The sequence below is a fragment of the Colletotrichum truncatum genome (assembly GCF_014235925.2).
Source record: "Colletotrichum truncatum strain CMES1059 chromosome Unknown Contig_0001, whole genome shotgun sequence".
NCBI lineage: Eukaryota > Fungi > Ascomycota > Sordariomycetes > Glomerellales > Glomerellaceae > Colletotrichum > Colletotrichum truncatum.
The window spans coordinates 121,139-140,199 of NW_027222398.1; the positions used below are offsets into that span (position 1 = coordinate 121,139).

The following is a 19,061-nucleotide window of genomic DNA, read 5'->3' on the forward strand; positions in this document are numbered from 1 at the left end:
TTCTCCATGTTTCCCAAATGAAGCCAAATAAATAGAAAAGAGCAAAGAAAAAAAAGAAGAAAAAGATCATCGCAAATGGTCATCCATCCTGAGCCCGATACACCGGCCATTTTGGTTAACAAGAAGGGTGAAGAGAAAAACAAAACGAGCCAATCAGACGTGCTTCTCCCCAGTCGTCTTGAAATGCCCCGACGACAAACCAACCCGGTTATGTTTTTTTTTATCTACTACAAAGACCATTCAGGCAAAGTGTGTGGTTTTCCCAACGTCCCATCCCATTCCAGCTAGAACGGAACTCCAATTTCGCACATAAGGGGATATAAGAATGAAAGAGCCAAGAAACGAAGCAGTAAGTGTAACGGGGGGGGGGGGGGGGGGGAAATATGAACAGGTATTGGTTGCGAGCACAGACATGTGACGGCAAAGGTCGCACTTGTCTCCAGATCATTCAATAGCAACACAGCCACGAAGTTCGGGGTAACGTCGAGCAAAATTCTCATTGAGGCGCCAGTTTTCGATGCGCATGGCGTGTGCCGTAAACGTGTCGCTCAGCCACATCTCTCCGGATTGCGGGTCAACAACCAGAGCATCAATGGGTCGACAAGGCCAATTGATTAGCCTCAAGCTGGACCAGTAAATGGCCTGAAACTCTTCGTTTGCGTACAGCTCCTGCCGCTCAATGACGGCGGCACGTAGAGAGCCCCACAGAACAAGATCGATCCAGAGGGGATGCGGAATGCTTGTCTGAATTGGCTTTGGTGCGAGCTCTGGCACAATCGCCATGTAGGCCTCCCGTGTGGGATGCACCAGCCAGGCGATGGCTCGCTGGATAACGGCGAAAAGCGCTAGGCGCTCAATTACGTTGGTGACGCCTGCCTTGTTGACGATGGCGGTGATGAGCTCGGCGATTGGGTGGTTGACGCCGGGGCTTGTAGTGGTTGTAGAAGCAGCTCGGTCAAGGTCGGTTAATTGGCATCGCGGGGGTGAGTTGGTAGGTGAGGCCGGATGGTACTCAAGAAAGTTCTTCATATTGACCCTGGTAGGTCGAAGAAGCGTGTCAAGTGACTTCAGTTGGGACAGTCGGCGGCAGTCCTGAATGAAGCCAACCAACAGCTGGTCGATTCGACATGTGGGCGGTACAATGAGTGTCGGAATCTCCCAGAGGGTGGTACCGGGCTGTCGGATCAATGAGCCGACGGTTGTTGGTAGTACACCGGGGTTGGATACGTATTCCACGATTGCTGGTGATGAAGATATGACTGATGGGCCATGGGCACTTGTTGGTGGCCCATTGGGTGATGGTTGTGAGGATATCCAGCGTCTAGAAACTGAGTGGTTAGCGTCTCAGAATTGCGTTACAACCCAACCACCGCATGCGGAAAGACCACCCACCAGAGTCGACGTCGTCGTACTCCATCTTCGCCGGGATGCTACGGGCGTCCATCATCGGGGCGGGAACACTGGTTGGAATATAACCAGCACCGTACTCGTCCGTGTTAGCGGAAGACGACGGGCTCGAAACGGTCGAGGGCACGGAAACGGGGATGCCTGGGCCCCATGACTCTGACGCATCCGGCATGGGAACGTACGAGGGGCCGAGTTCTTGCATCACGTTGTAGTCACCGTTCGAAGGAAAGGGCGAAGATCTGGGGCTTGGAACCGCCCCGCTAATGGAACTCAGATTGTCGTCGTAAACTGGAGCAGAGTCAGCACGAGCCAGAGACACCCACGCAGAGGACGAGGCAGCAGCGGCAGCCGTACCTGAATTTGGGTAGGACTGCCCGTTGGGAATGCCCATGCTCTCACGGAGCTTGAACAGTTCCTCTTCAAGGGCCTTGTTCTTGCGCAAGAGCTCCTGGACGGTCTGACTCTGGTCGCGGTTGCGTTCGCTCTTGAGCTCCTCGAGCTCCCGCTCGAGTCTCTCGATGTGCTCCTTCGTCCTGGCCCTGATGGCCCGCTGGGCTTCTCTGTCATTGGCACGCTTGCGTGCCAGCTGAGACGGCGTCAAGGTTGAAACGCTTCTGGTGCCTGTAGTAGGAAGAGAGACGATCAAGTCAATATGCTGTCTCCGAAACTGCGCTGAACAAAAGGGCGTGAAGGGACGGGGATGAGGAGGGTGAGGGTGAGGGATAGTGTTTTGATGGGGCGGGACAGGAAAGGGCGGGTGACAACAAGCAACGTCGACGGAGGCGCCGTATCATGGTCAAAGACACACAAGAGACACACATCCGTCAACATGGCCGTCGGTGATGCTGATATTGCGTACCCTTGCGCTTGGCTGGCTTCGTGGGCTCTGCTGAAGCTGATCGCGTCATATCGGCGGCGGGTTTGGTGTCCTGTTGTGCAACTACGATAGTGGTGACAGGTGTTGTTCGAGTGTTGGCGACGGCAGTATGGGCCATGCTCTAGAAGAAGAGAAGAGGAGAGGACGTCGAAGTGTGTTGTGTGTTTGTGTTGTTTGTGTTACGAGGCAGGGATCAAATGAAGAGGATCAACTGGCAGCAGCATCTGGAGTTATAAGATCTATTGACGACAAGAGCAGACGCAACAACAGGGCCCCCAGTGCCGGCGGCAAAGGGTTTCAGGGCACCTGGGAGTGATGGGAAGAAAGAGTACGAGGGGGTACGTACATGAGGAGGGGACTGGGGGGTGTGAGATGGCTACTGGGCAGGACGGACTACACTAGGTTGGGAAGAGAGGAGCGGAGGACGACGGCGAGGAAGGGGGAGGAAGAACGATACGTACCGCGCGCATGGGAAGGGTTGGGCAGGTCTGGAGCAGGGGTTTGAGGGATGCATCCGGGCTAAAGCAGCCCAGTCTTGAGGAAAGGTAGGGCAGGGCCAGGTACAGTAGCAGGGTGAAAGTATCCATGTACTCGAGTACTTTTGGGTCAGAGATGGGGCAAGTATCGGTGAAGAGACGCAACTTGGCACATGACAGTTGATGTTAGGCACAGACATGGCGCAAATTGCTAGCCCACTTCCAGAATAACTCAGATCTCTCATGGATGAGCTGGGGTTTGATGGGGGTGCAGGGGTCCAGAGTGAAAGAGGATAGGACGGGCAGGGGAGGCTAGAGAAGGACGTGGGCATGGAGAGGGGAGAGAGAACATGGCCAGGACAGGCAAGGACGTCGGTCGGATATGGGGGGGGGCGTGTTACCAAAGAGTGTGGTACGTACTCTTGGCTCTTCTTTTCGAAGCGATACGTACAGAAGGAAGGGACCCTACCGTGGCTCCCACTTCGACTGGGGTGAGGGCCAGGAAGATGCGACCAAGAGGGGGTGGGGAGGTGAGGGGCGTGTCACGAAGGAGGGATTGAGAGAATGCAAGAGATGCAAGTGAGGTGCGTCGACTACTAGTATGGCCACTAAGGCACGTCCAAGGTCAGGAAAGGTATGGGATGTGAAGAGTGCCTTAGGTAATGAAATGGGCACTGCGTTTTAGTGTCTGAAGACTACACACGAAGGCATATACGCCAAATCCCCTCCCAAAATAAAAAAATAAAGTAAAAAGAAATCAAGAGGCGGTAGTAAGCAGATGCCTGCTACCGAGTCCAAGCCTGAGCCTGGGGCTTCCTAACTGCTCGAGATGGGTAGCGGTGCTTTTCTTTGCTATAGTGGGAACGCAACCCGGTGGACGGTGTCCTGTTTTATGGTTGTGGACTTTGGCTGGTTGGATTGTATGGTGAAGGGTACTGCTTAGTAGCAGGTAGTGTGTATTATCCCTACCATAAGAGTGACTTTACTATGCTTCATACGTCGCAACGTCTTCTATCTGGTCTCGCAAGGTGATGGATGAATGAGTATGAGAGGGAGGGGGGAGGGCTGGTGGTGCAGAGTTGCAAAAAGGCATGATGACAGCACAAGGGAAATCGGCTGGTGGTGTCGTAAACCGTAAGGCAAGGCAGGGCAAGGCAAGGCAAGGCAAGGTAAGGTTTATTCGAAAGGTAGATGTACCCAGGTGCCCTGCCTTGCCCTGTCCAATGATCCGCTGTTTTGTGAAGTGGTGTACACCACCAAATCAAACCTCTTCTGCCCCTCCTTTACTTGACCTTGTCTGCCTTTCCCCATGTCTTGTTCGCCTTATCAATGGGAGTGTATGAGGTTGTCAAAGACAGACTAGCCATAGCATAGGTTATGGCATGGAACTGGGGGCATGCAAGCCTGGGTTAAACAGCAGTGAGAATCCGGTCTTTGCTCGGAATAGCTACACCCTTGCCTAACCTTGACCCTTGGCTCACGGCCCATGAGGCGCCCAGGCCAGTTATGGTAGAGCATTTACTTCCTTACTCTTGTTTTCGTTTTGCGTGTAGACTGCGGAACGGAAAAGGGTATGCCTTATGTGGTGTGGTTTAGTCAGTCCCTCGTCTATTCCAGCTAATAGCCCGGTCGCGAGCGAATGCGCCATAGAATGCTTGCAAGGTGTAGCGCCATAAGCCTCAACTTCGCTCAGAGCTCATCGCCGCACCGTACCGCACTGCAATGCTCTTGCAGCTGCATGCCCAGGAACCGCTCGGCCACCCTCCGATGACCGGGGGGCTAGAATATGACGGAATGCCTACTCTGTTGCCCTTGCCCAGTAAGTGCAGCTAAAACGCCCGAGGGGTAAAGGGGGGCGGTGGTTTTTTTTTTTTTTTCTTTTCACAATTGTGGCCAGCGGCGGGGGTCTTGCACACCCAGGAACGGGGATGCTGGAGCGAGCACCACGCATAATCCGAAATCTACTACTATGTACGTAGCTTGTAGGCATATATACAAGAGAGTCGTGAGAAAACTAAGAAGAGATTTTGTGCACAACGCCTTCGCAAAAGATACTCAGACACGGACACACACTCACACACACACCACACACCCACGCTCTCTCTCTCTCACACAATCCTTGAGAGAGCATTAAGGTGGACGAGGCGAAGTGAACACCGCGAATTGGAGCCCAGTGAGAGGAGGAAAAGGGTGGGGAAGTACGCAGGACGGATTCTGCTTCCACAGCAAAAATAAACTTTACGCTAGTGCTTATTTTGTGTTAGCCTGGTGGGTGCCGATACGCGGCCCAGCAGCAAGAAAAGAAATAAAATAAAAGTGGTCATGTAGAGACCAGGGAGACCGCTAGGCTAAGGTAAGCTCTACTGGGATATTTCCCTGCGGTACGTAACCGACTGCCGTGAACCATCTGCTTAGCCCCATGCACGGAAACCTGCTCCCACCTGCTGCTCCGGTGGCGGCCAGCCCGACGGGTACCTACCCGTAGAACACCCACAACAGCAGCGGACAAGTGTCGGAACAGTTTGAGGGGAAGAGAAGGGGAGGCACGCTCTCAATTTGCTCCTCTATCCCGCCCTCCAAAGATTAACCAGAACGGGTGCTCATCCCGCAGGAGATTGTCTTCGTATGATGTAGTATGAGAATACAGCAGTCCACCGGCAGCCCCGCTCCCATCACCAAATAAGGTGGGCGGGTGGGTGGGTGGTGGTGTCATGAAATTCAATGATGTGCGGCGAGGACAATCCAGCCAATTCGAGGGGCTCGGAAACTCTGCCAAATTACTCTAAGCCAAACAGCCACCGCGGTCGAGATTGTGAGGGACTCGAGAAGGAATGGGCAGAGGCTAAGGGGACTCTTCGTGTCTTCCATTCTGAGGCCTTCGAATGGCGGCGGCCGCGGTTTCAATGGCACGTACACCCAGCTAGCTATGCGCAAAAGAGGCCTTCTAGTCGCCCTCCAGAAACATTGAAATACCACATGTTGGTTCCAACGCCGGAGCCATTGTCAGGAACTACATAGCTCACCCGCCTCCTCTGTTGAGACTGCTAAGTTCCCCGTGAGCCACGCCATGATGACAATTCATCAACGGCCAAGCCGGCTTTTGCAGCTAGAAACTCTTAGTGATCTAACCCAATCTACACCGGGTCTAGACTTCGCGACGGACTGCTCGCCGCCAATGCCTCGCTCAGTCCATTTCTCCATTGAAAACCGGCCACCCAAACGGCAGCATCGGAGACCGGTGTACGTAGAACATGCGAGATCTGGAAAGTCACCCACCACCAAAAAATAAAGAATTTTTTTAAAAAAAAAGAAATAAGATAAAACATCCTGCTTTCGATGAGTGGCGGGAATGAACAAGAGTGTAATGCGCCGTCAGCGTGACTTGATGGCGTCAAAGTAGTAGCAACGATCGGACCTGGTTCCGGTGGTCCCAATTCTACGCGAAGCCGCCACAATAATGTCGATGCCATCCTCCCCAATCGCTATTTCCCCCCCCTTTATGCGTGTCGGATTGCATGCTTATGATGAGCGCTGCGTATCGCCCTTAGCCTTGCCTGGCTCACCATTTTCCCTCTCACCTGACGAGTTTCCAGATGGCTTTGGCGCTGCCATCGATATATTTCACTGTCGCGTATGCACACCACAGCCTGTCTCACATTTGAGCTTAACGGCATATCCCACCCAACCTACCATCGCTTGGGCGTGACCTGCGGCTCGCAGAAACATTCGCTCTGGCTGGCTGTGGAATTAGCGCACCGTCTGGTGAGTCTGCAGTATCGCAATCGAGTGCACATCCTGGCATTCAGCGCGAGATCATTGCTGTCAACACTAGCTAGGCCAGAAATTGCATGTGTGCTGTGGTGCGCTTCTACCCCCTTACTGTATTTGCTGTTTCGTTCAGGGCTGGGTCTGAGTGTCGCTTGCACTGGCGCTGGACGACTGTGCGTCGGTAGTTCTCTGACACCCTTGCGAGCTTCTCGAAGTTCCATGGCTTTCTCCGTGCATTCTGCGTTGCATGGGCCATCCGCATATATCCTGTCATTGTCTTAGGGGGACATCACACAATGGCGTGCATTGGGAAACCTGGTTAGTCGTGTCGAGGGAATGAGGCAAGAAGGCGATGAGGGAAAACGAAGTATTTCGCTGGGCTGAAAGTGATTTGCTGCACTTCCGAATTGGCGGGACTGTGGCGTTCCGTGGCTCCCTCACTTTCTGTCTCGTTCTCTTGCATACTGCCGGCCAGGCGCACGAGGTGCTGCTGTCTTCCCATGATCGCCTGGGCGACTGGCAACGAGTGTTCCCAGCTGTCGGGTAGTCTCGTTCCTCCCGATCGTGTGAGGTAAAGCGTCGTTCCCCAGCCCTAACATTGCATCTTCCCCGCCCTCGCTCGCTTCAGTCCTTGCCGCTGGTGTCCCCGCGACAGATCATCCAGAACATCATCATCATCTCCGGCATTCTAGTCGTATTTTGCGCCTCGTCCCGGCGTCCCGAAGCTGCACGCATGTTATCAGGGGTTGTGATCGGTTGGTGCTATGTCATAGGCGTTCGATCTGGTCGACGAGGGTTTCGGACTCGGCGAAAGGCGTCGAGATCATCGACAAAGAGGGCATCCGGAATCAGCGAGCATTTTAGTTATTTCGGGGAGGGCTGAGCACTGCCGGCCCGGGGTTATGTACCCCCCCGTTGGAGACCGCTTGTCGGCGCATTATCCAGTTCGGATTTCTGTTTTGTCACTTCTGACTCAGAAAGCTGGCCACTGTCTGTTTCGTTTCCCCTCGTATTCCGTGCCCCCCAGGTTCAGGGAGCCCAGTAGGGCGAGCAGGGCCAGCAGGGCCAGCTGCCCCGTAGGTTCAAGGCCAGCAACAGGGCACGTCACATAGTCTGTTGTGTTGCAAGGCCCCTACTGCGCATATCAAGTTTTAGCGATGGGAGGGAACAGAGGAGCGGTCTGGCAGTGGTGGGTGGATGCAGCAGCCTCCCCCGACAAGCACCCAGGCTGTCGAAGTACTCTCTTGTGTCCCCCCCAACCGAACCGTTCTGAATCCTGGTACGATTATTTCCATTTTCAGGCACGCCGACAGCACAGCGGTCGCCGCTTTTCATACGAACCGACCAATCTCAAGCTGTTCCGGTAATAGCGGATCTCGCTCCGAGAAAAAACAAAGGTAGGGTCCGATTCTTAGCATATCCCGGGGCTGTGGTTTTAGTGATGTCGACAGCAGCAGAGCATGTTTCCCTGGTCTAATGCGAATCCTTCCACAACGAGATTGGGGACTGCAGACGGCCATCCCGTAATCGAAGTATACCTGTGCAATCAAATGGCCATGCAGGTTGGATATGATAATTCTGAACAACAATCCTGCAATAGCACAAGTTCGACATTTGGACTTTAAAATATCGCAATCCACAATCCCACAATTATCTTGGGTATCATATCACGCTGTCCAAGCTTGATCCAATTACAAAAGTCAGTGGGGTCAATCGATCCCTCCAGGGCCGTAGTGGATTTGTATCATCGCTGCCGCCCGCAGGCCTCAAGGTAGCTCTGGCTCTTCACCTTTGACTGCCTCCACCAACTCCGCCATTCCTCCGACCTCCGTTGGCCCGCTGGTGCCCTCCGGAGGGAGGGCCCATTCGGGCATCGGACTGACATAACTCCATGCACCTCCGGCATCCTCATATCGCAGGCTGTGAAGCCAGAGCGAAAGCTCATGTTCTCCAGGATCCGTGTACAGGGGAGTGTCGCATACCGAGCAATGCTCACCAGATAGTTTCTCTGCTCGTCTCTTTTGATACAAATCCACCATTTCATCGTGATAAGCCACCGCATCGGCTATATCTTCCTTGCCCATTCTTTCTAACCGCGACATGATGTCTTCGTCCGGGTTATCAAGTCCATCCGTGTCATTGTATCCGAGGTTGATACCCCATACTCGTTGATTTGCGTATAGAGGATCGTTCTGAATGGGATGTCCGACGAACTGCAAATGCACTCGAATCTGGTGCGTTCTACCTGTCAATGGCAAGCAACGGACAATAGAGTAGCCCTCCTTCCTGAGCCAAGGTCGGCGTTCTTCATCTTCAATCTCCTCAGTGGTCTTGGGCCGCTCCGAATCTGCACAATTCCGGCTTGCTGGAGGGTAATAGGCAAGACGCTTAAAGACAGTCCGAGCCGATTTGCCATTGGCACGAACTCGGTTGAGTCCCAATCTGGGAGATATCTGGAGAATGGGCTGGTCGCAAACCACATCGCCGTCTGGAAATTTGCCAATCACACGTGCCAGGTACTCCTTGCGCACGGTGCGAGCCCTGATCTGGTCGGTGAGCTTGACAGCAGCTTGCGGCGTCTTCCCAATGAACAGAAGTCCGCTGGTAAGGCGGTCCAGACGATGGCATGGGTAGGTCATGAAGTGCTCACCCCTCTCCGACTTCATAATCTCAATAAGTGAGTTGTACTTGTATCTACCGGCAGGGTGCACCGGGACGCCGGAGGGTTTATTGACGACGACCATTTCATCGTCCTCATGAACAACGCGGATTGGCTCAGCCGTAACGGGGGGCTCATGTCGATGGATGGTGTGGTTCACCAAGTCCCCATTCTTTACCACATGATCCGGACCGACAACCTTGCCATTGACGACGATTGCTCCGGTCTCCATGGCATATCGATAGTACTCTATCGAGCGGTCTCTGAATTCACTTTCAAAGATCTCGATTAGCTTTCGGCCGCGCCACCGTTCCTTGGCCCATGTGTGGTAGGTGAAGTGGTAAGGTGCAACTCTCCGCAAGCCGTCCTCGAAGTAGTACGGCCGGGGCCACATGTCGCCCGTGGGAGTTGTCAGCACATCAGGCAGCTTGTCTGTCTCCGAAGCTTCAGACGATTTGGTGCCGCTGGGCTGGTCAACAACGTCAGGGGTTGAAAGTGGTGACGCCAGCAAGGTCGGCTCGGTTGCTTCTTTCTTAGCAGCCATGGTAGGTGTGAAGAACTCCAACCGGGGTAAGAGCCTTATCAAAGGCGTGTTGCCGATACTTCGCCGGAGGGAAGCCAGGGTTGACGAACAAGTCGATAGATTGCAAGGTGCAGCGGGGTATGGCGTGGCAGGAGATGCGAGAGGGGTGTACCGTCGTCAACGACGCTATACTGGTTTGCAAGGAATACTCATATCTTTGCAAACTACTTACTGGCGTTCCCCGCACAACTCGCTATGTCCCAAAGTATATCGAAATCTGAGAACGTTGACGTGATGCATCTGATGGAAAAAGTCACATCGTTACTGGCGGTCAGATTTGGCAGAACTTTGCCATACTTTGTGTTTTCGCGGTTGGGCTTCGGTGGGCCGGCAACAGCGTGATTGGCTGATGGTACTATCCTCACACTGTAGTTCTATGTGGTTGATTATGTAATATCTAGGGTCTACGATCCACCTATCAAACAATGCCGACTCCGTTGTGATTCACTACGTCGTCTCTTGGGGTGCTGCCTCGGCCTGGGGTAAGGAGCCTGGAGTAGATCCTCGGTTTCCCCACACATCTTGGTACAAAGCTTTGAAAGAGCTTCTTGAAGTCCTTCTCCTCACCCTTCCACTTAAGGTTTGAATAAGAACAAGTTTGACCGGAATTCAAAATCCAAAAGTTTGCCGATCAACAGCCATTCTCTATTTACTGCTAGGAGATTCTATGTCGTCAGCATTGTGGATGTCCCTGTCCATCCTTTAGTGCAATCTTCTAGCATCTACATCCACTCTCTCGTTTTTGTTCCTTCAGTTGGTCATCATGACCGGCAACGCGAAGCTCAAGGACCGTCGGAGGGAGGATTACCGCTACATTTTAGACTACCGGACGCGATGGTAAGCATGTTTTCTTTGAACTTGATCACTGCCGGTGCTTCAAGTACCACCACCGTTGCCGTTCTCATTACCATCCTGTCTGACGGTATGCAAATGGTTGAAATGATGAGATGAATGATTTATTGGTTGGATTCGGTTCGCCTTCAACAATACTTCTTCAAGACCAGCGTCACTAAATTCAGACTACCGTTTTTTCTTTTCTTTTTTTTAATGCCCTGCACTGTTACCAGCGCGTCCCCTCCCTCTCTAGAAGACTACCAGTAATGGTAGTAGGCCGTCCTTCGTCATTCTCTCATCACATCTTGGGTTCACTACTTCCATGCTGCCTGAACAGTCAATAATGATGTCTTACAGGGCCGATAATGACATGTATCAACACATGAATAATAGTATCTACAGTTTTCTGTATGACTCTGAACCAAGCACCATTGCTTCTAAGGTATCCAGACTAAAGGCTGCAGATATGACTCGGTAGTCAACACGTACCTGATTGAGCACTGTAATCTGTCGCCCTCAGAGTCTAAGCAGTACGGCCTTGTGGTACACTCACATAGCGACTACTTTGCTTCCATCTCGTTCCCCGCTGTTGCTGAACTAGCGCTCCGCGTCAACAAGTTGGGCAAGTCTAGCGTGACATATGAGATTGCTCTCTTTGAAAAGGGTATAAGCGAGGTGAGAGCAGTCGGAGAGTTTGTCCATGTTTTTGTTGAAAGATCTACCGGCCGTCCAACCGTATCTGGAATGAGCGATGAATTGCGGAGGGGATTGGAGCGAATTCTTGTAGTGGACAGGGAAAACAAGCTCTAAAATTGAACTCTATCGTCCACGCCCACCCACCAGTCCCCAGAGCTTATCTGAGATTGCCCGCCCCTAATGTACCCTATCTTACTGCTGAAGCTCCAAATCGAGAAGCGCACCATCCTGCTCACCACTCTTGAATATCTTCTCCAGGAACTCAAGATCAGCCAGTGCCTCCTGAGGCGATTGCAGCGGGTTTTGCTTTCCTGTAGACAGGGCTTCGGCCCATGCCTTGACCTCTTCCTTCACACCAGTCGTCTCCTCAAAGTGAGTTGTCCGTGCTTCGCCATCCATAGGTGCGACAGTGAGGTCGTGGCTGGACACAGTGACGCTTCCATTCTCACACGCAACCTGGAAGTCAAAACTTTTTAGCGAAGAGCCGACGCTGACGGCAAAGAAACCTGTGGCGCCCGACTTGGTCTTCACTATAGCGTTGACGGTGTCAATAGGAGGAAGATGCTCCCGGGTCAAGTCCGAGAATGCCGCTACTGAACCCGGGGCTGCCTCTCTGCCGAGAAGCAGCCGGAGGGCGGCGGCAAAGTGGACGCCACCATCAAGGAGAAAACCACCCTGGTAGTCAGGCTTCTTGCGCCACGCCGTCTCGATGTACTTGCCGCCCAACGCCACGAAGAAGAAAATTCTTGCGTTAAAGCCGATGACCTTCCCAAGCTTCTGCACCTCGTCTCGTGCCGCGGTGAAGCGGGGCTGAAAACGGTAGTTCTCGGCCACCGCGAATGTCACTCCTTTCTCGGCGGATACCTTTTTGTAATAATCGATCAGCTTGCGGGCCCGTGCAACGTCGGCGGCAATGGGCTTCTCGGCCAGGACGTGCTTCCCAGCGGCGAGAGCCTGCTCGATATATTCGGGCTGGCTCATGATGGGCAAAGCTAGGATAAGGGCTTTGATGTCGTCGCGAGCAAGGAGGTCCTTGAATGAATTACCGGCTCCCGAGTCATCGGAATACAGGTCAGGCGCAGCTCCGGATTTGGTGACTAGACTTGCTGTATCCTCAGCCGACTTGCGGGACCGAGAGTAGATGGCCTTGAGTACCAATTGATCGCTTGCCTCAACGGCAGGCTACATATGCCATGTTGGTGAGCAAAGGTACCTGCACGCATAGATGCTGGGGTTAGCTACATACCAGATGCTGCTCCTTGGCGAAAATGCCACCTCCGACGATAGCGACTCCGATGGGGGCCATGGTTATGGATTTGATTGCGTATTGCTGGGCACTTTGATCTGTGATGGTGATATGTCGTCCTTTAGCAGCAGGTGGGCTGGAAATGTATGGGCGAGAAAGTCTCGGGCACTCGACTTGTGTGCTCGTTATTTTATTTTCTGGAACAAGGGATGGGATGAAGTGTTCAACGCTGGCAAGGGAGGCGCGGGTTTGATACTTTTTTATTGGCAACCAGAAAGCTCCGTCAAGTTCACTTGCAGATTTCTCACGCAGTCGATGGCATTGAAGCAGCCGTTTCCTTCGTTTCTGGGTGCCTTGGTATGCTCCATGCTGCAGTAGCCAGGCCGAAATTCGATGCCATCATCGTCACTCTCCTCCAATACTTGAGGAGCTTCTCAGTGAGAGTGGGGTCAATGGCGGGGTCTAGCCAACAGTGACACAACTGCTCCCCACCCAGAAAACCGAGAGATTGGATGATTGGAAGACACTAACACAGATGTGTGGCGGTTGTAGAGGATACTGTTAAGGGAATGGTCGAGCGAAAGTGGTGCCAAACTGCTGTTCTCCAGAGGTGCCTAACTATTCTAAGAAAGTCTAACAGTTGGGATGTTCAGAACCAGGGCCATGCGACCCTAGCAGCGTTTCCTTACTCTCTTTTCATTTTTTGTACTAGTATCATATATCCAGTAGTGGCCCTGTTTTACTTTATTTAAACTTGAGGGACCGAATGACTCAACATGTTTTAGACGGTTCCTTCCACCAGACAGTAGGAAAAGGAAAGAAGAGACATCTCATGCGCCTTACTACCAACAAGCCAAAATCCGTCCCATAGCCGGGCCAGTCGAGACATTACAGGCCGCGTGGCTCTAACCTCGTACATATCCCCTCATATGCAACCCAGCACTAAGGCCGTTTATAGTTCGTTAAACCACACCACCAGTGGGAGCTTCCTGCCCCTGGCCACAGCTGTCGTCATCTAGCCGGTCCAATGCTCGCTGGCACTCTTTGTCCCATTTGCTGAATCCAACGATGGCCCATTCCAGAGCACCGACGAGATATAGAGCAACACACTGTCCAATCCACAAGCCGGCGAGGCCCCAGCCGTGGAAGGCGAGGTATATTCCAGCCGGAAGTGCCCCGCCGTAATAGCTGACCAGGTTCACCACTGCTCCGACCCACTGGCGGCCCATTCCACGGAGCGCTCCGCCGCACGATCCATTGAGGCCGTCGGCAATCTGGAACAGAGCTACGTACGGCATCACTTCACCTACGAGCCGGACCACTTGATCGTCGTCGTTGAAGATGCGGCCGAATACATCCTTGGTCGCCATCAGGATAATGAGAACAAGGGTCCCAAGGATCACAGACAGCACAGCTGCAGCATGCGCTGCCCTCGCTGCATCCCGGGGTTTCTGCGCACCCAACAAGTTTCCGAGTCTTGTCGAAGCCGCCACCCCAAGGCCGAAGGGTATAGTATTGATAATTTGGTCCGCAGTCATGATAACCGACTGCGCCGCAAGAGGGATAGTACCGAGCCTTCCGGCGGCCAAGGCCACAATTTCAAACGCCCACCACTCTGTACCGACGTGAATGACACCCAGAATGGCCAGCTTTGCAAATGGCCCAAGGTTCTTGAGGGCCCTTCGTGGCTGCAGTCCACCCCAACACTCTTTGCCGCGCACGAATGCTGCATATGCCACGAGTAATAAGAAAGAAACCCAATATGAGATTCCCGTGGCAAGAGGGGCGCCGTACAATCCAAGGCCGAACGTGTGGATGAAAAGGTAGTTCAGACCAGCATTCATTGGGGATGTAATCAAGAGCACATATGTTCCTGGGCGGTAAATGCCTACGCCCAAGGTATTAGTGGGGATGCTGGTGCTTGCATGCAGGGACCTCTACTCACCTTGTGCCTGTAAGTACTTCTTCATGGCCTCAAACCAGACGTATCCCAGCCCGCCCGGGATTAGACATCGCAGAAAGGCCGAGCTTTGCACGCAAACGAACTCCTCCTGCCCCAACGCCCGGAAGACTGGCTCGGAGAACCACCACAAAAACGCCACCACTGTATAAAACGCAGACAGGACGAGTATGCCTCTCTGTAACAAAATACCCAAATCGTGCTTGTTCGTTGATCCAGTAAAGCTGCTCGATGCCAGCGTATCCAGTGCTGTTGTGCCGCCCAGAGCAATGAGCCATGCAGTCGCCATGGCGAACATGTAACTAAATGCAGCGGTGGCGAGCGCTTCTGGGCTCAATCTTCCGACAATGAGCACGCTAAGGGTCTGCAGACTGTTTTGCAGCGTGTAAGCCAGTATGACCGGGACGGCGGCCTTGGTCAGCAGCCAGATCTCGGCCAGCCATTGGCGAGTTGGGGAGGGTTCCTCGGAGGCGGGGCCCGGGGGCTTCGGAAGCAAGGCCGTGGTCTCGGACGGAGGTGGCATTGCCATCCCCGTCGACGTGTCGGAAGACGACAAGGTTAGCATTTTATCCACTGCTCGATTAAAACCGTAGCGTCTCGTATTCGTCGAGGGAATCGGATTGGATAAAAGGGGTAGCAAGCGTCGAAATACTTTTCCGAAGGGTAATCAAACTGATGAAGAGCATGAATCGAGGCAAGCCTCGCACGAAACAGATGAGACGGACAGAGGCTTGTTGTTCAATCGAAGTACCAACGTGTTGCTTGCAAATCTAAAATGGCTCATGAAAGAATAAGAGTGAACAGATGTTCAGACGGTCAAGTCAAATATCAGAGAAGAGCGTCGACGAGAGAAGTATTAGCATTAATTGTAGACGGCACTTTTTCAAAACTTCATCCCCGACACCGTATCTCCCTGCTCGTCTCAAGTCTCGAGACAAGAGATAGCTGACAAGAGCCAATTGGCACATGTAACCCAGCAACTCGACCGTTCAATGGCCAACAATTGACTTTCGTCGCCTCAGACGAGACATGACAGGCTCATGCTGCGCGGGGAGACCCCCTCTCCTGCCCCTCAATCAGCGGCCCAAGATTGGACAGCGATAAGTATGCATTCCCGATAGACATGTTTTAATTTGAACGCTTGCGAGGGTCTACACATGCAAAAGAAGAAGAAAGAGAAATAAGAGGGAATAAAAAAACGCAACGGCCATCAGATCTATGGCTCTGAGTGGCTGGTTCATGTGGCGGAGGACAAACGGCCCAGTCTAAACTGATGCAGTGCTTGAGGTAGGATACCTCGAAGAAGCAAGTGGTCGGCATCTTGCGCAGTTGCTGCCAATCTACCGTTCCATGGCCTCAAGCTTTTACTTCCATTGCGGCGACTTTTTAAAGATAAAGGAAGAGTTGCGTCAGAGAGCCGCAAAGATTCCGGAAATACTAATCTCGGGTGCTTGGGGGGTCGATAGCGCTAAACCAAGACAAGGAGCGAACAAACAATGGATGCAGAATCCTTATCTCACCTCATGTTTCCTTATCTCTAATCCGTGAGCCGAGACCAGCTGGCACCGAAGCAGCGGCACCGGCGTCCAAGGGATCGGTGACCTTGCGGCCAATGGCCGACACCGATGTCGGGTCCAGCCCGCCGGCCGAGTGGACAGGGTCAGAGGGGGAGAGAGAGAAGTGCAGGAAGAAAGTATGCATTGGGGATGCAGTACCAGTAGGGAGATGGGGGGTGTCGTCTTATCAGCCAGTCACATTGCGTTGAGCAATATTGCGTAGTAATACGTACCGCGCTCACAGCAAACCTTGACGAGCCATGTACTCTCACTACAGGAGGGACTTGCTGACGTCTAGGTGTCCAAGTACCGGACCCACACTGAGCTCATCTCGAAGAAGTGATCACCGCGAAAGAAGACAAGAGAGGCAAGCACATGAGAAGGACAAAAGATTCGAAAATAAACCGTCAACTTGCATCAGGTTGAGCGGTGGTCATGGAACAAATGGAAGAGCACCAGAAGCCCCTGTAGAAGAACCTTAGCCGAAAGAGGGCAGAGAAGGGGGGGTAGCGGCGGGACATCATAGCGTAATGGGGGGAGGGGGAGGGGGAGGGAGGCGGAGTTTATTGGATGGGCATAGCATGTGGACGACACTACTTTTCTATGGTCATGGATCATTTGTGTGTTATCATCTCTTGTTACAAGAGGCGAACAAGTCGCCCAAACTAAAAAAGATTGTTGTAGAAGGAAACTAAGTTTCGGGTGCAAAAAGTTCTCGAAAAAGAGCTAGGAACCCCGTTGGAGGGCAAAAGCAGCATCCAAAACATGTGCAATGCAAGGGAGCAACCAATCAGTAGAGGTGGCACGACTAACAAATGACGGAGTAAGGTGGCTTTCCTGAGTCGGGTCGTTGATGAGGTGCCAGGAACACCGGCTTAGTCCAATATGATACGAGACGAATTGGGGATGGGCTCAATTCACTTTCTTTTCCTTTTTGGCTTACGGCATGAGATTTGATTTCATCATAACTGGAGGGATACCGAGTCGCGTCAAGTACGAGACAAGGTGGCCAGCTGTAAGTGAAAAGCATGTACTTCTGTTGGCATGCATGGCATCGTCATATGGATCTCATCTTCTTCATCTTTCGTTGGTAAGCTAGACGAGAAAACTGCAGGGCAGAAGCCAAAATATCAAGCGTACTTGCCGTCCACAATGGTACGCGGGAACCCTGGCCCCATCCATTGAGCGGCAAAAAGAGGCGGGAAGAGGGGGGAAAAGGTAGGGAGGGGGGTGGCAGCTCTCATCTTTGTTGGTCTTTTTCTCTTTTTCGTCACAACACTGCGATCATGGTGGGTGGTGACAGACACACAAGGAAGTTACCTTGCGCAAACCGCAAGGTACAACACAAAAAAAGAAGGATAAAGGATATCCTGACATGTACATAGGACGTGGCGGTCCTTCTGCGTGGAGTCGCCGTCACCTCTGATTGGGAAAGGGATTCGTTCGAAACGTGCTGTGGAACGTGATTCTAAACTCTATTTCACCATCTGGGGGGCCCCCTCACCCCCCATCTGGGACTGGGCCTTGACGAACACCACCTTTCTCATCGTCGCTACTTTTTGTACCCAGACCAGGGGAGAAAAACAAAGGATTGTCACACTGACACACATGTCCCTTTGCGAGTGTACAAACAAGCGTGCAGCTACCCATATCACACGCTATGCTGCAGAAACCCGCCTCGCTTCGCTGTGGTTGCCATCTCAAAACGCAACGCTTGCGTGACTTTGCCAAGTGTGGTACGCATACATACACTTTCACTTTTTCTGACACACTCACCGCATTCGCGGCACGATAGCTCCAAGGCATACACAACTACAGCGGCATCTGCTCGTTATGCCGCCCCGTACTCTATCTACCCTTCCTGCTCAGTCCGGAAGCGCTATCTGCGGATCTCCTGTACCGGCAGGCCTTCCATGGCAAGGTTACCTAGCAAACCGGTCGGGATCGACGCCGCCAGACATTAGAGCCTGGCGCCTCTGACATCAAGCTTTGAAGGTGCCCCGGGCTATAGATGGCAACCAACAACCGAAAAGACTGGAAGGCCAGGCAGAAAGCGAAGTTCGTGACCAGGTCAAGTCGGTTTGTGGGTGCGAGACGGGCCGGCATTGTCTAGGCCGGTGCGGATAATGCCTCTGCCCATGACCGTCCCGATGAGGCCAGCAACATGAAGATGGCGACGCTGTGTCCCCGCTGTCTCCGCCAACATTACCGTACCATCGACCGTTGTCGCGTCGTCGTCGCCTTGCACAAACTCATACGCCACCAATGCCGCACAACCAATCCCCAACCGGATTCGGTCAATCTCGTTCTGTGCGGTCCCCAGCGGAGTGGTAACTGGAAACGGCGCCAGACGGTTTAGGTTCTTCAGTACAGCTTCTGGGACAGCCCACGTGGCTCCCGCAGGCGGAAGAACGACAACGGCGTTGCATGTCCTTCGCCATGGGCCCCGGGCAGGGCGGTCATCCGTTTCGCGGGATACTGAACGTTACTCGTCCAAGCTTCGGCGAGTTACATGTTGCCGTCAAAAACGTGGACAGCGTCGCATCGGCTTGAACTGTCAAGGGAGAAGCTCGTTTCCTGGGTGCCCACCAACCCTCCCGGATTACTTTACCACACTGGAACTCTCCGTGTACTTCTCGTGCACCCAGGGGGAGGGGGGGTAAGAAGAGGAAGACAGTGAGGAGGGAGGGGGGTCTGGTATCATCACCCACTCTTTAGAGTTCAGAGCCGCAGCAATCTCACCGACCAGTCTTTCCCCTGTTCCTCCCCTTTTCCACCCTCCCCCTTTACGCTGTTCGTACCCTCCAACCACCCTCCCTTTTCCTTTCCACGCACTCACGTTCACATCTCTCTCCTCGACTACCACCCCTTCACCTTGTCCGCGGAAGGTGCAAGCGCTTCCCCAGGAGTAATTTCGGAAGTCGGATCGTGTAGGGATGTGTGATGGGGTGAAATGACGACGTTATGGCAAGGTAGCCTTCCGTTGTAGCCATCGTGAT

At 53.0% G+C, this 19,061-nt stretch overlaps 6 protein-coding genes across 6 annotated transcripts; 1 reads left to right on the forward strand and 5 right to left on the reverse strand.

The window, feature by feature from the left end:
- Positions 1–444: 444 nt before the first annotated feature.
- CTRU02_200026 (uncharacterized protein) lies at positions 445–2,402 on the reverse strand (the record flags this gene model as incomplete). Its single annotated transcript, XM_070203625.1, has 3 exons — positions 445–1,340; positions 1,378–2,028; positions 2,267–2,402. The coding sequence occupies 3 exons, from the start codon at positions 2,400–2,402 to the stop codon at positions 445–447; spliced, it is 1,683 nt and encodes a 560-aa protein (XP_070062207.1).
- Positions 2,403–8,294: 5,892 nt separating this feature from the next.
- On the reverse strand, positions 8,295–9,731 carry CTRU02_200027 (drap deaminase; the record flags this gene model as incomplete). Its single annotated transcript, XM_036723145.1, has 1 exon — positions 8,295–9,731. The coding sequence occupies one exon, from the start codon at positions 9,729–9,731 to the stop codon at positions 8,295–8,297; it is 1,437 nt and encodes a 478-aa protein (XP_036584934.1).
- Positions 9,732–10,533: 802 nt separating this feature from the next.
- On the forward strand, positions 10,534–11,414 carry CTRU02_200028 (thioesterase superfamily protein; the record flags this gene model as incomplete). Its single annotated transcript, XM_036723146.1, has 3 exons — positions 10,534–10,607; positions 10,962–11,012; positions 11,069–11,414. The coding sequence occupies 3 exons, from the start codon at positions 10,534–10,536 to the stop codon at positions 11,412–11,414; spliced, it is 471 nt and encodes a 156-aa protein (XP_036584935.1).
- Positions 11,415–11,492: 78 nt separating this feature from the next.
- On the reverse strand, positions 11,493–12,606 carry CTRU02_200029 (oxidoreductase NAD-binding rossmann fold-containing protein; the record flags this gene model as incomplete). Its single annotated transcript, XM_036723147.1, has 2 exons — positions 11,493–12,482; positions 12,547–12,606. 2 exons carry the CDS (start codon positions 12,604–12,606, stop codon positions 11,493–11,495), a joined length of 1,050 nt encoding a protein of 349 aa, XP_036584936.1.
- Positions 12,607–13,508: 902 nt separating this feature from the next.
- Positions 13,509–15,071, reverse strand: CTRU02_200030 (MATE efflux family protein; the record flags this gene model as incomplete). The annotated part of the gene is made up of 2 exons (XM_036723148.1): positions 13,509–14,434; positions 14,492–15,071. The coding sequence occupies 2 exons, from the start codon at positions 15,069–15,071 to the stop codon at positions 13,509–13,511; spliced, it is 1,506 nt and encodes a 501-aa protein (XP_036584937.1).
- Positions 15,072–16,027: 956 nt separating this feature from the next.
- Positions 16,028–16,207, reverse strand: CTRU02_200031 (uncharacterized protein; the record flags this gene model as incomplete). The annotated part of the gene is made up of 1 exon (XM_070203626.1): positions 16,028–16,207. One exon carries the CDS (start codon positions 16,205–16,207, stop codon positions 16,028–16,030), a length of 180 nt encoding a protein of 59 aa, XP_070062208.1.
- Between the last annotated feature and the right edge of the window lie 2,854 nt (positions 16,208–19,061).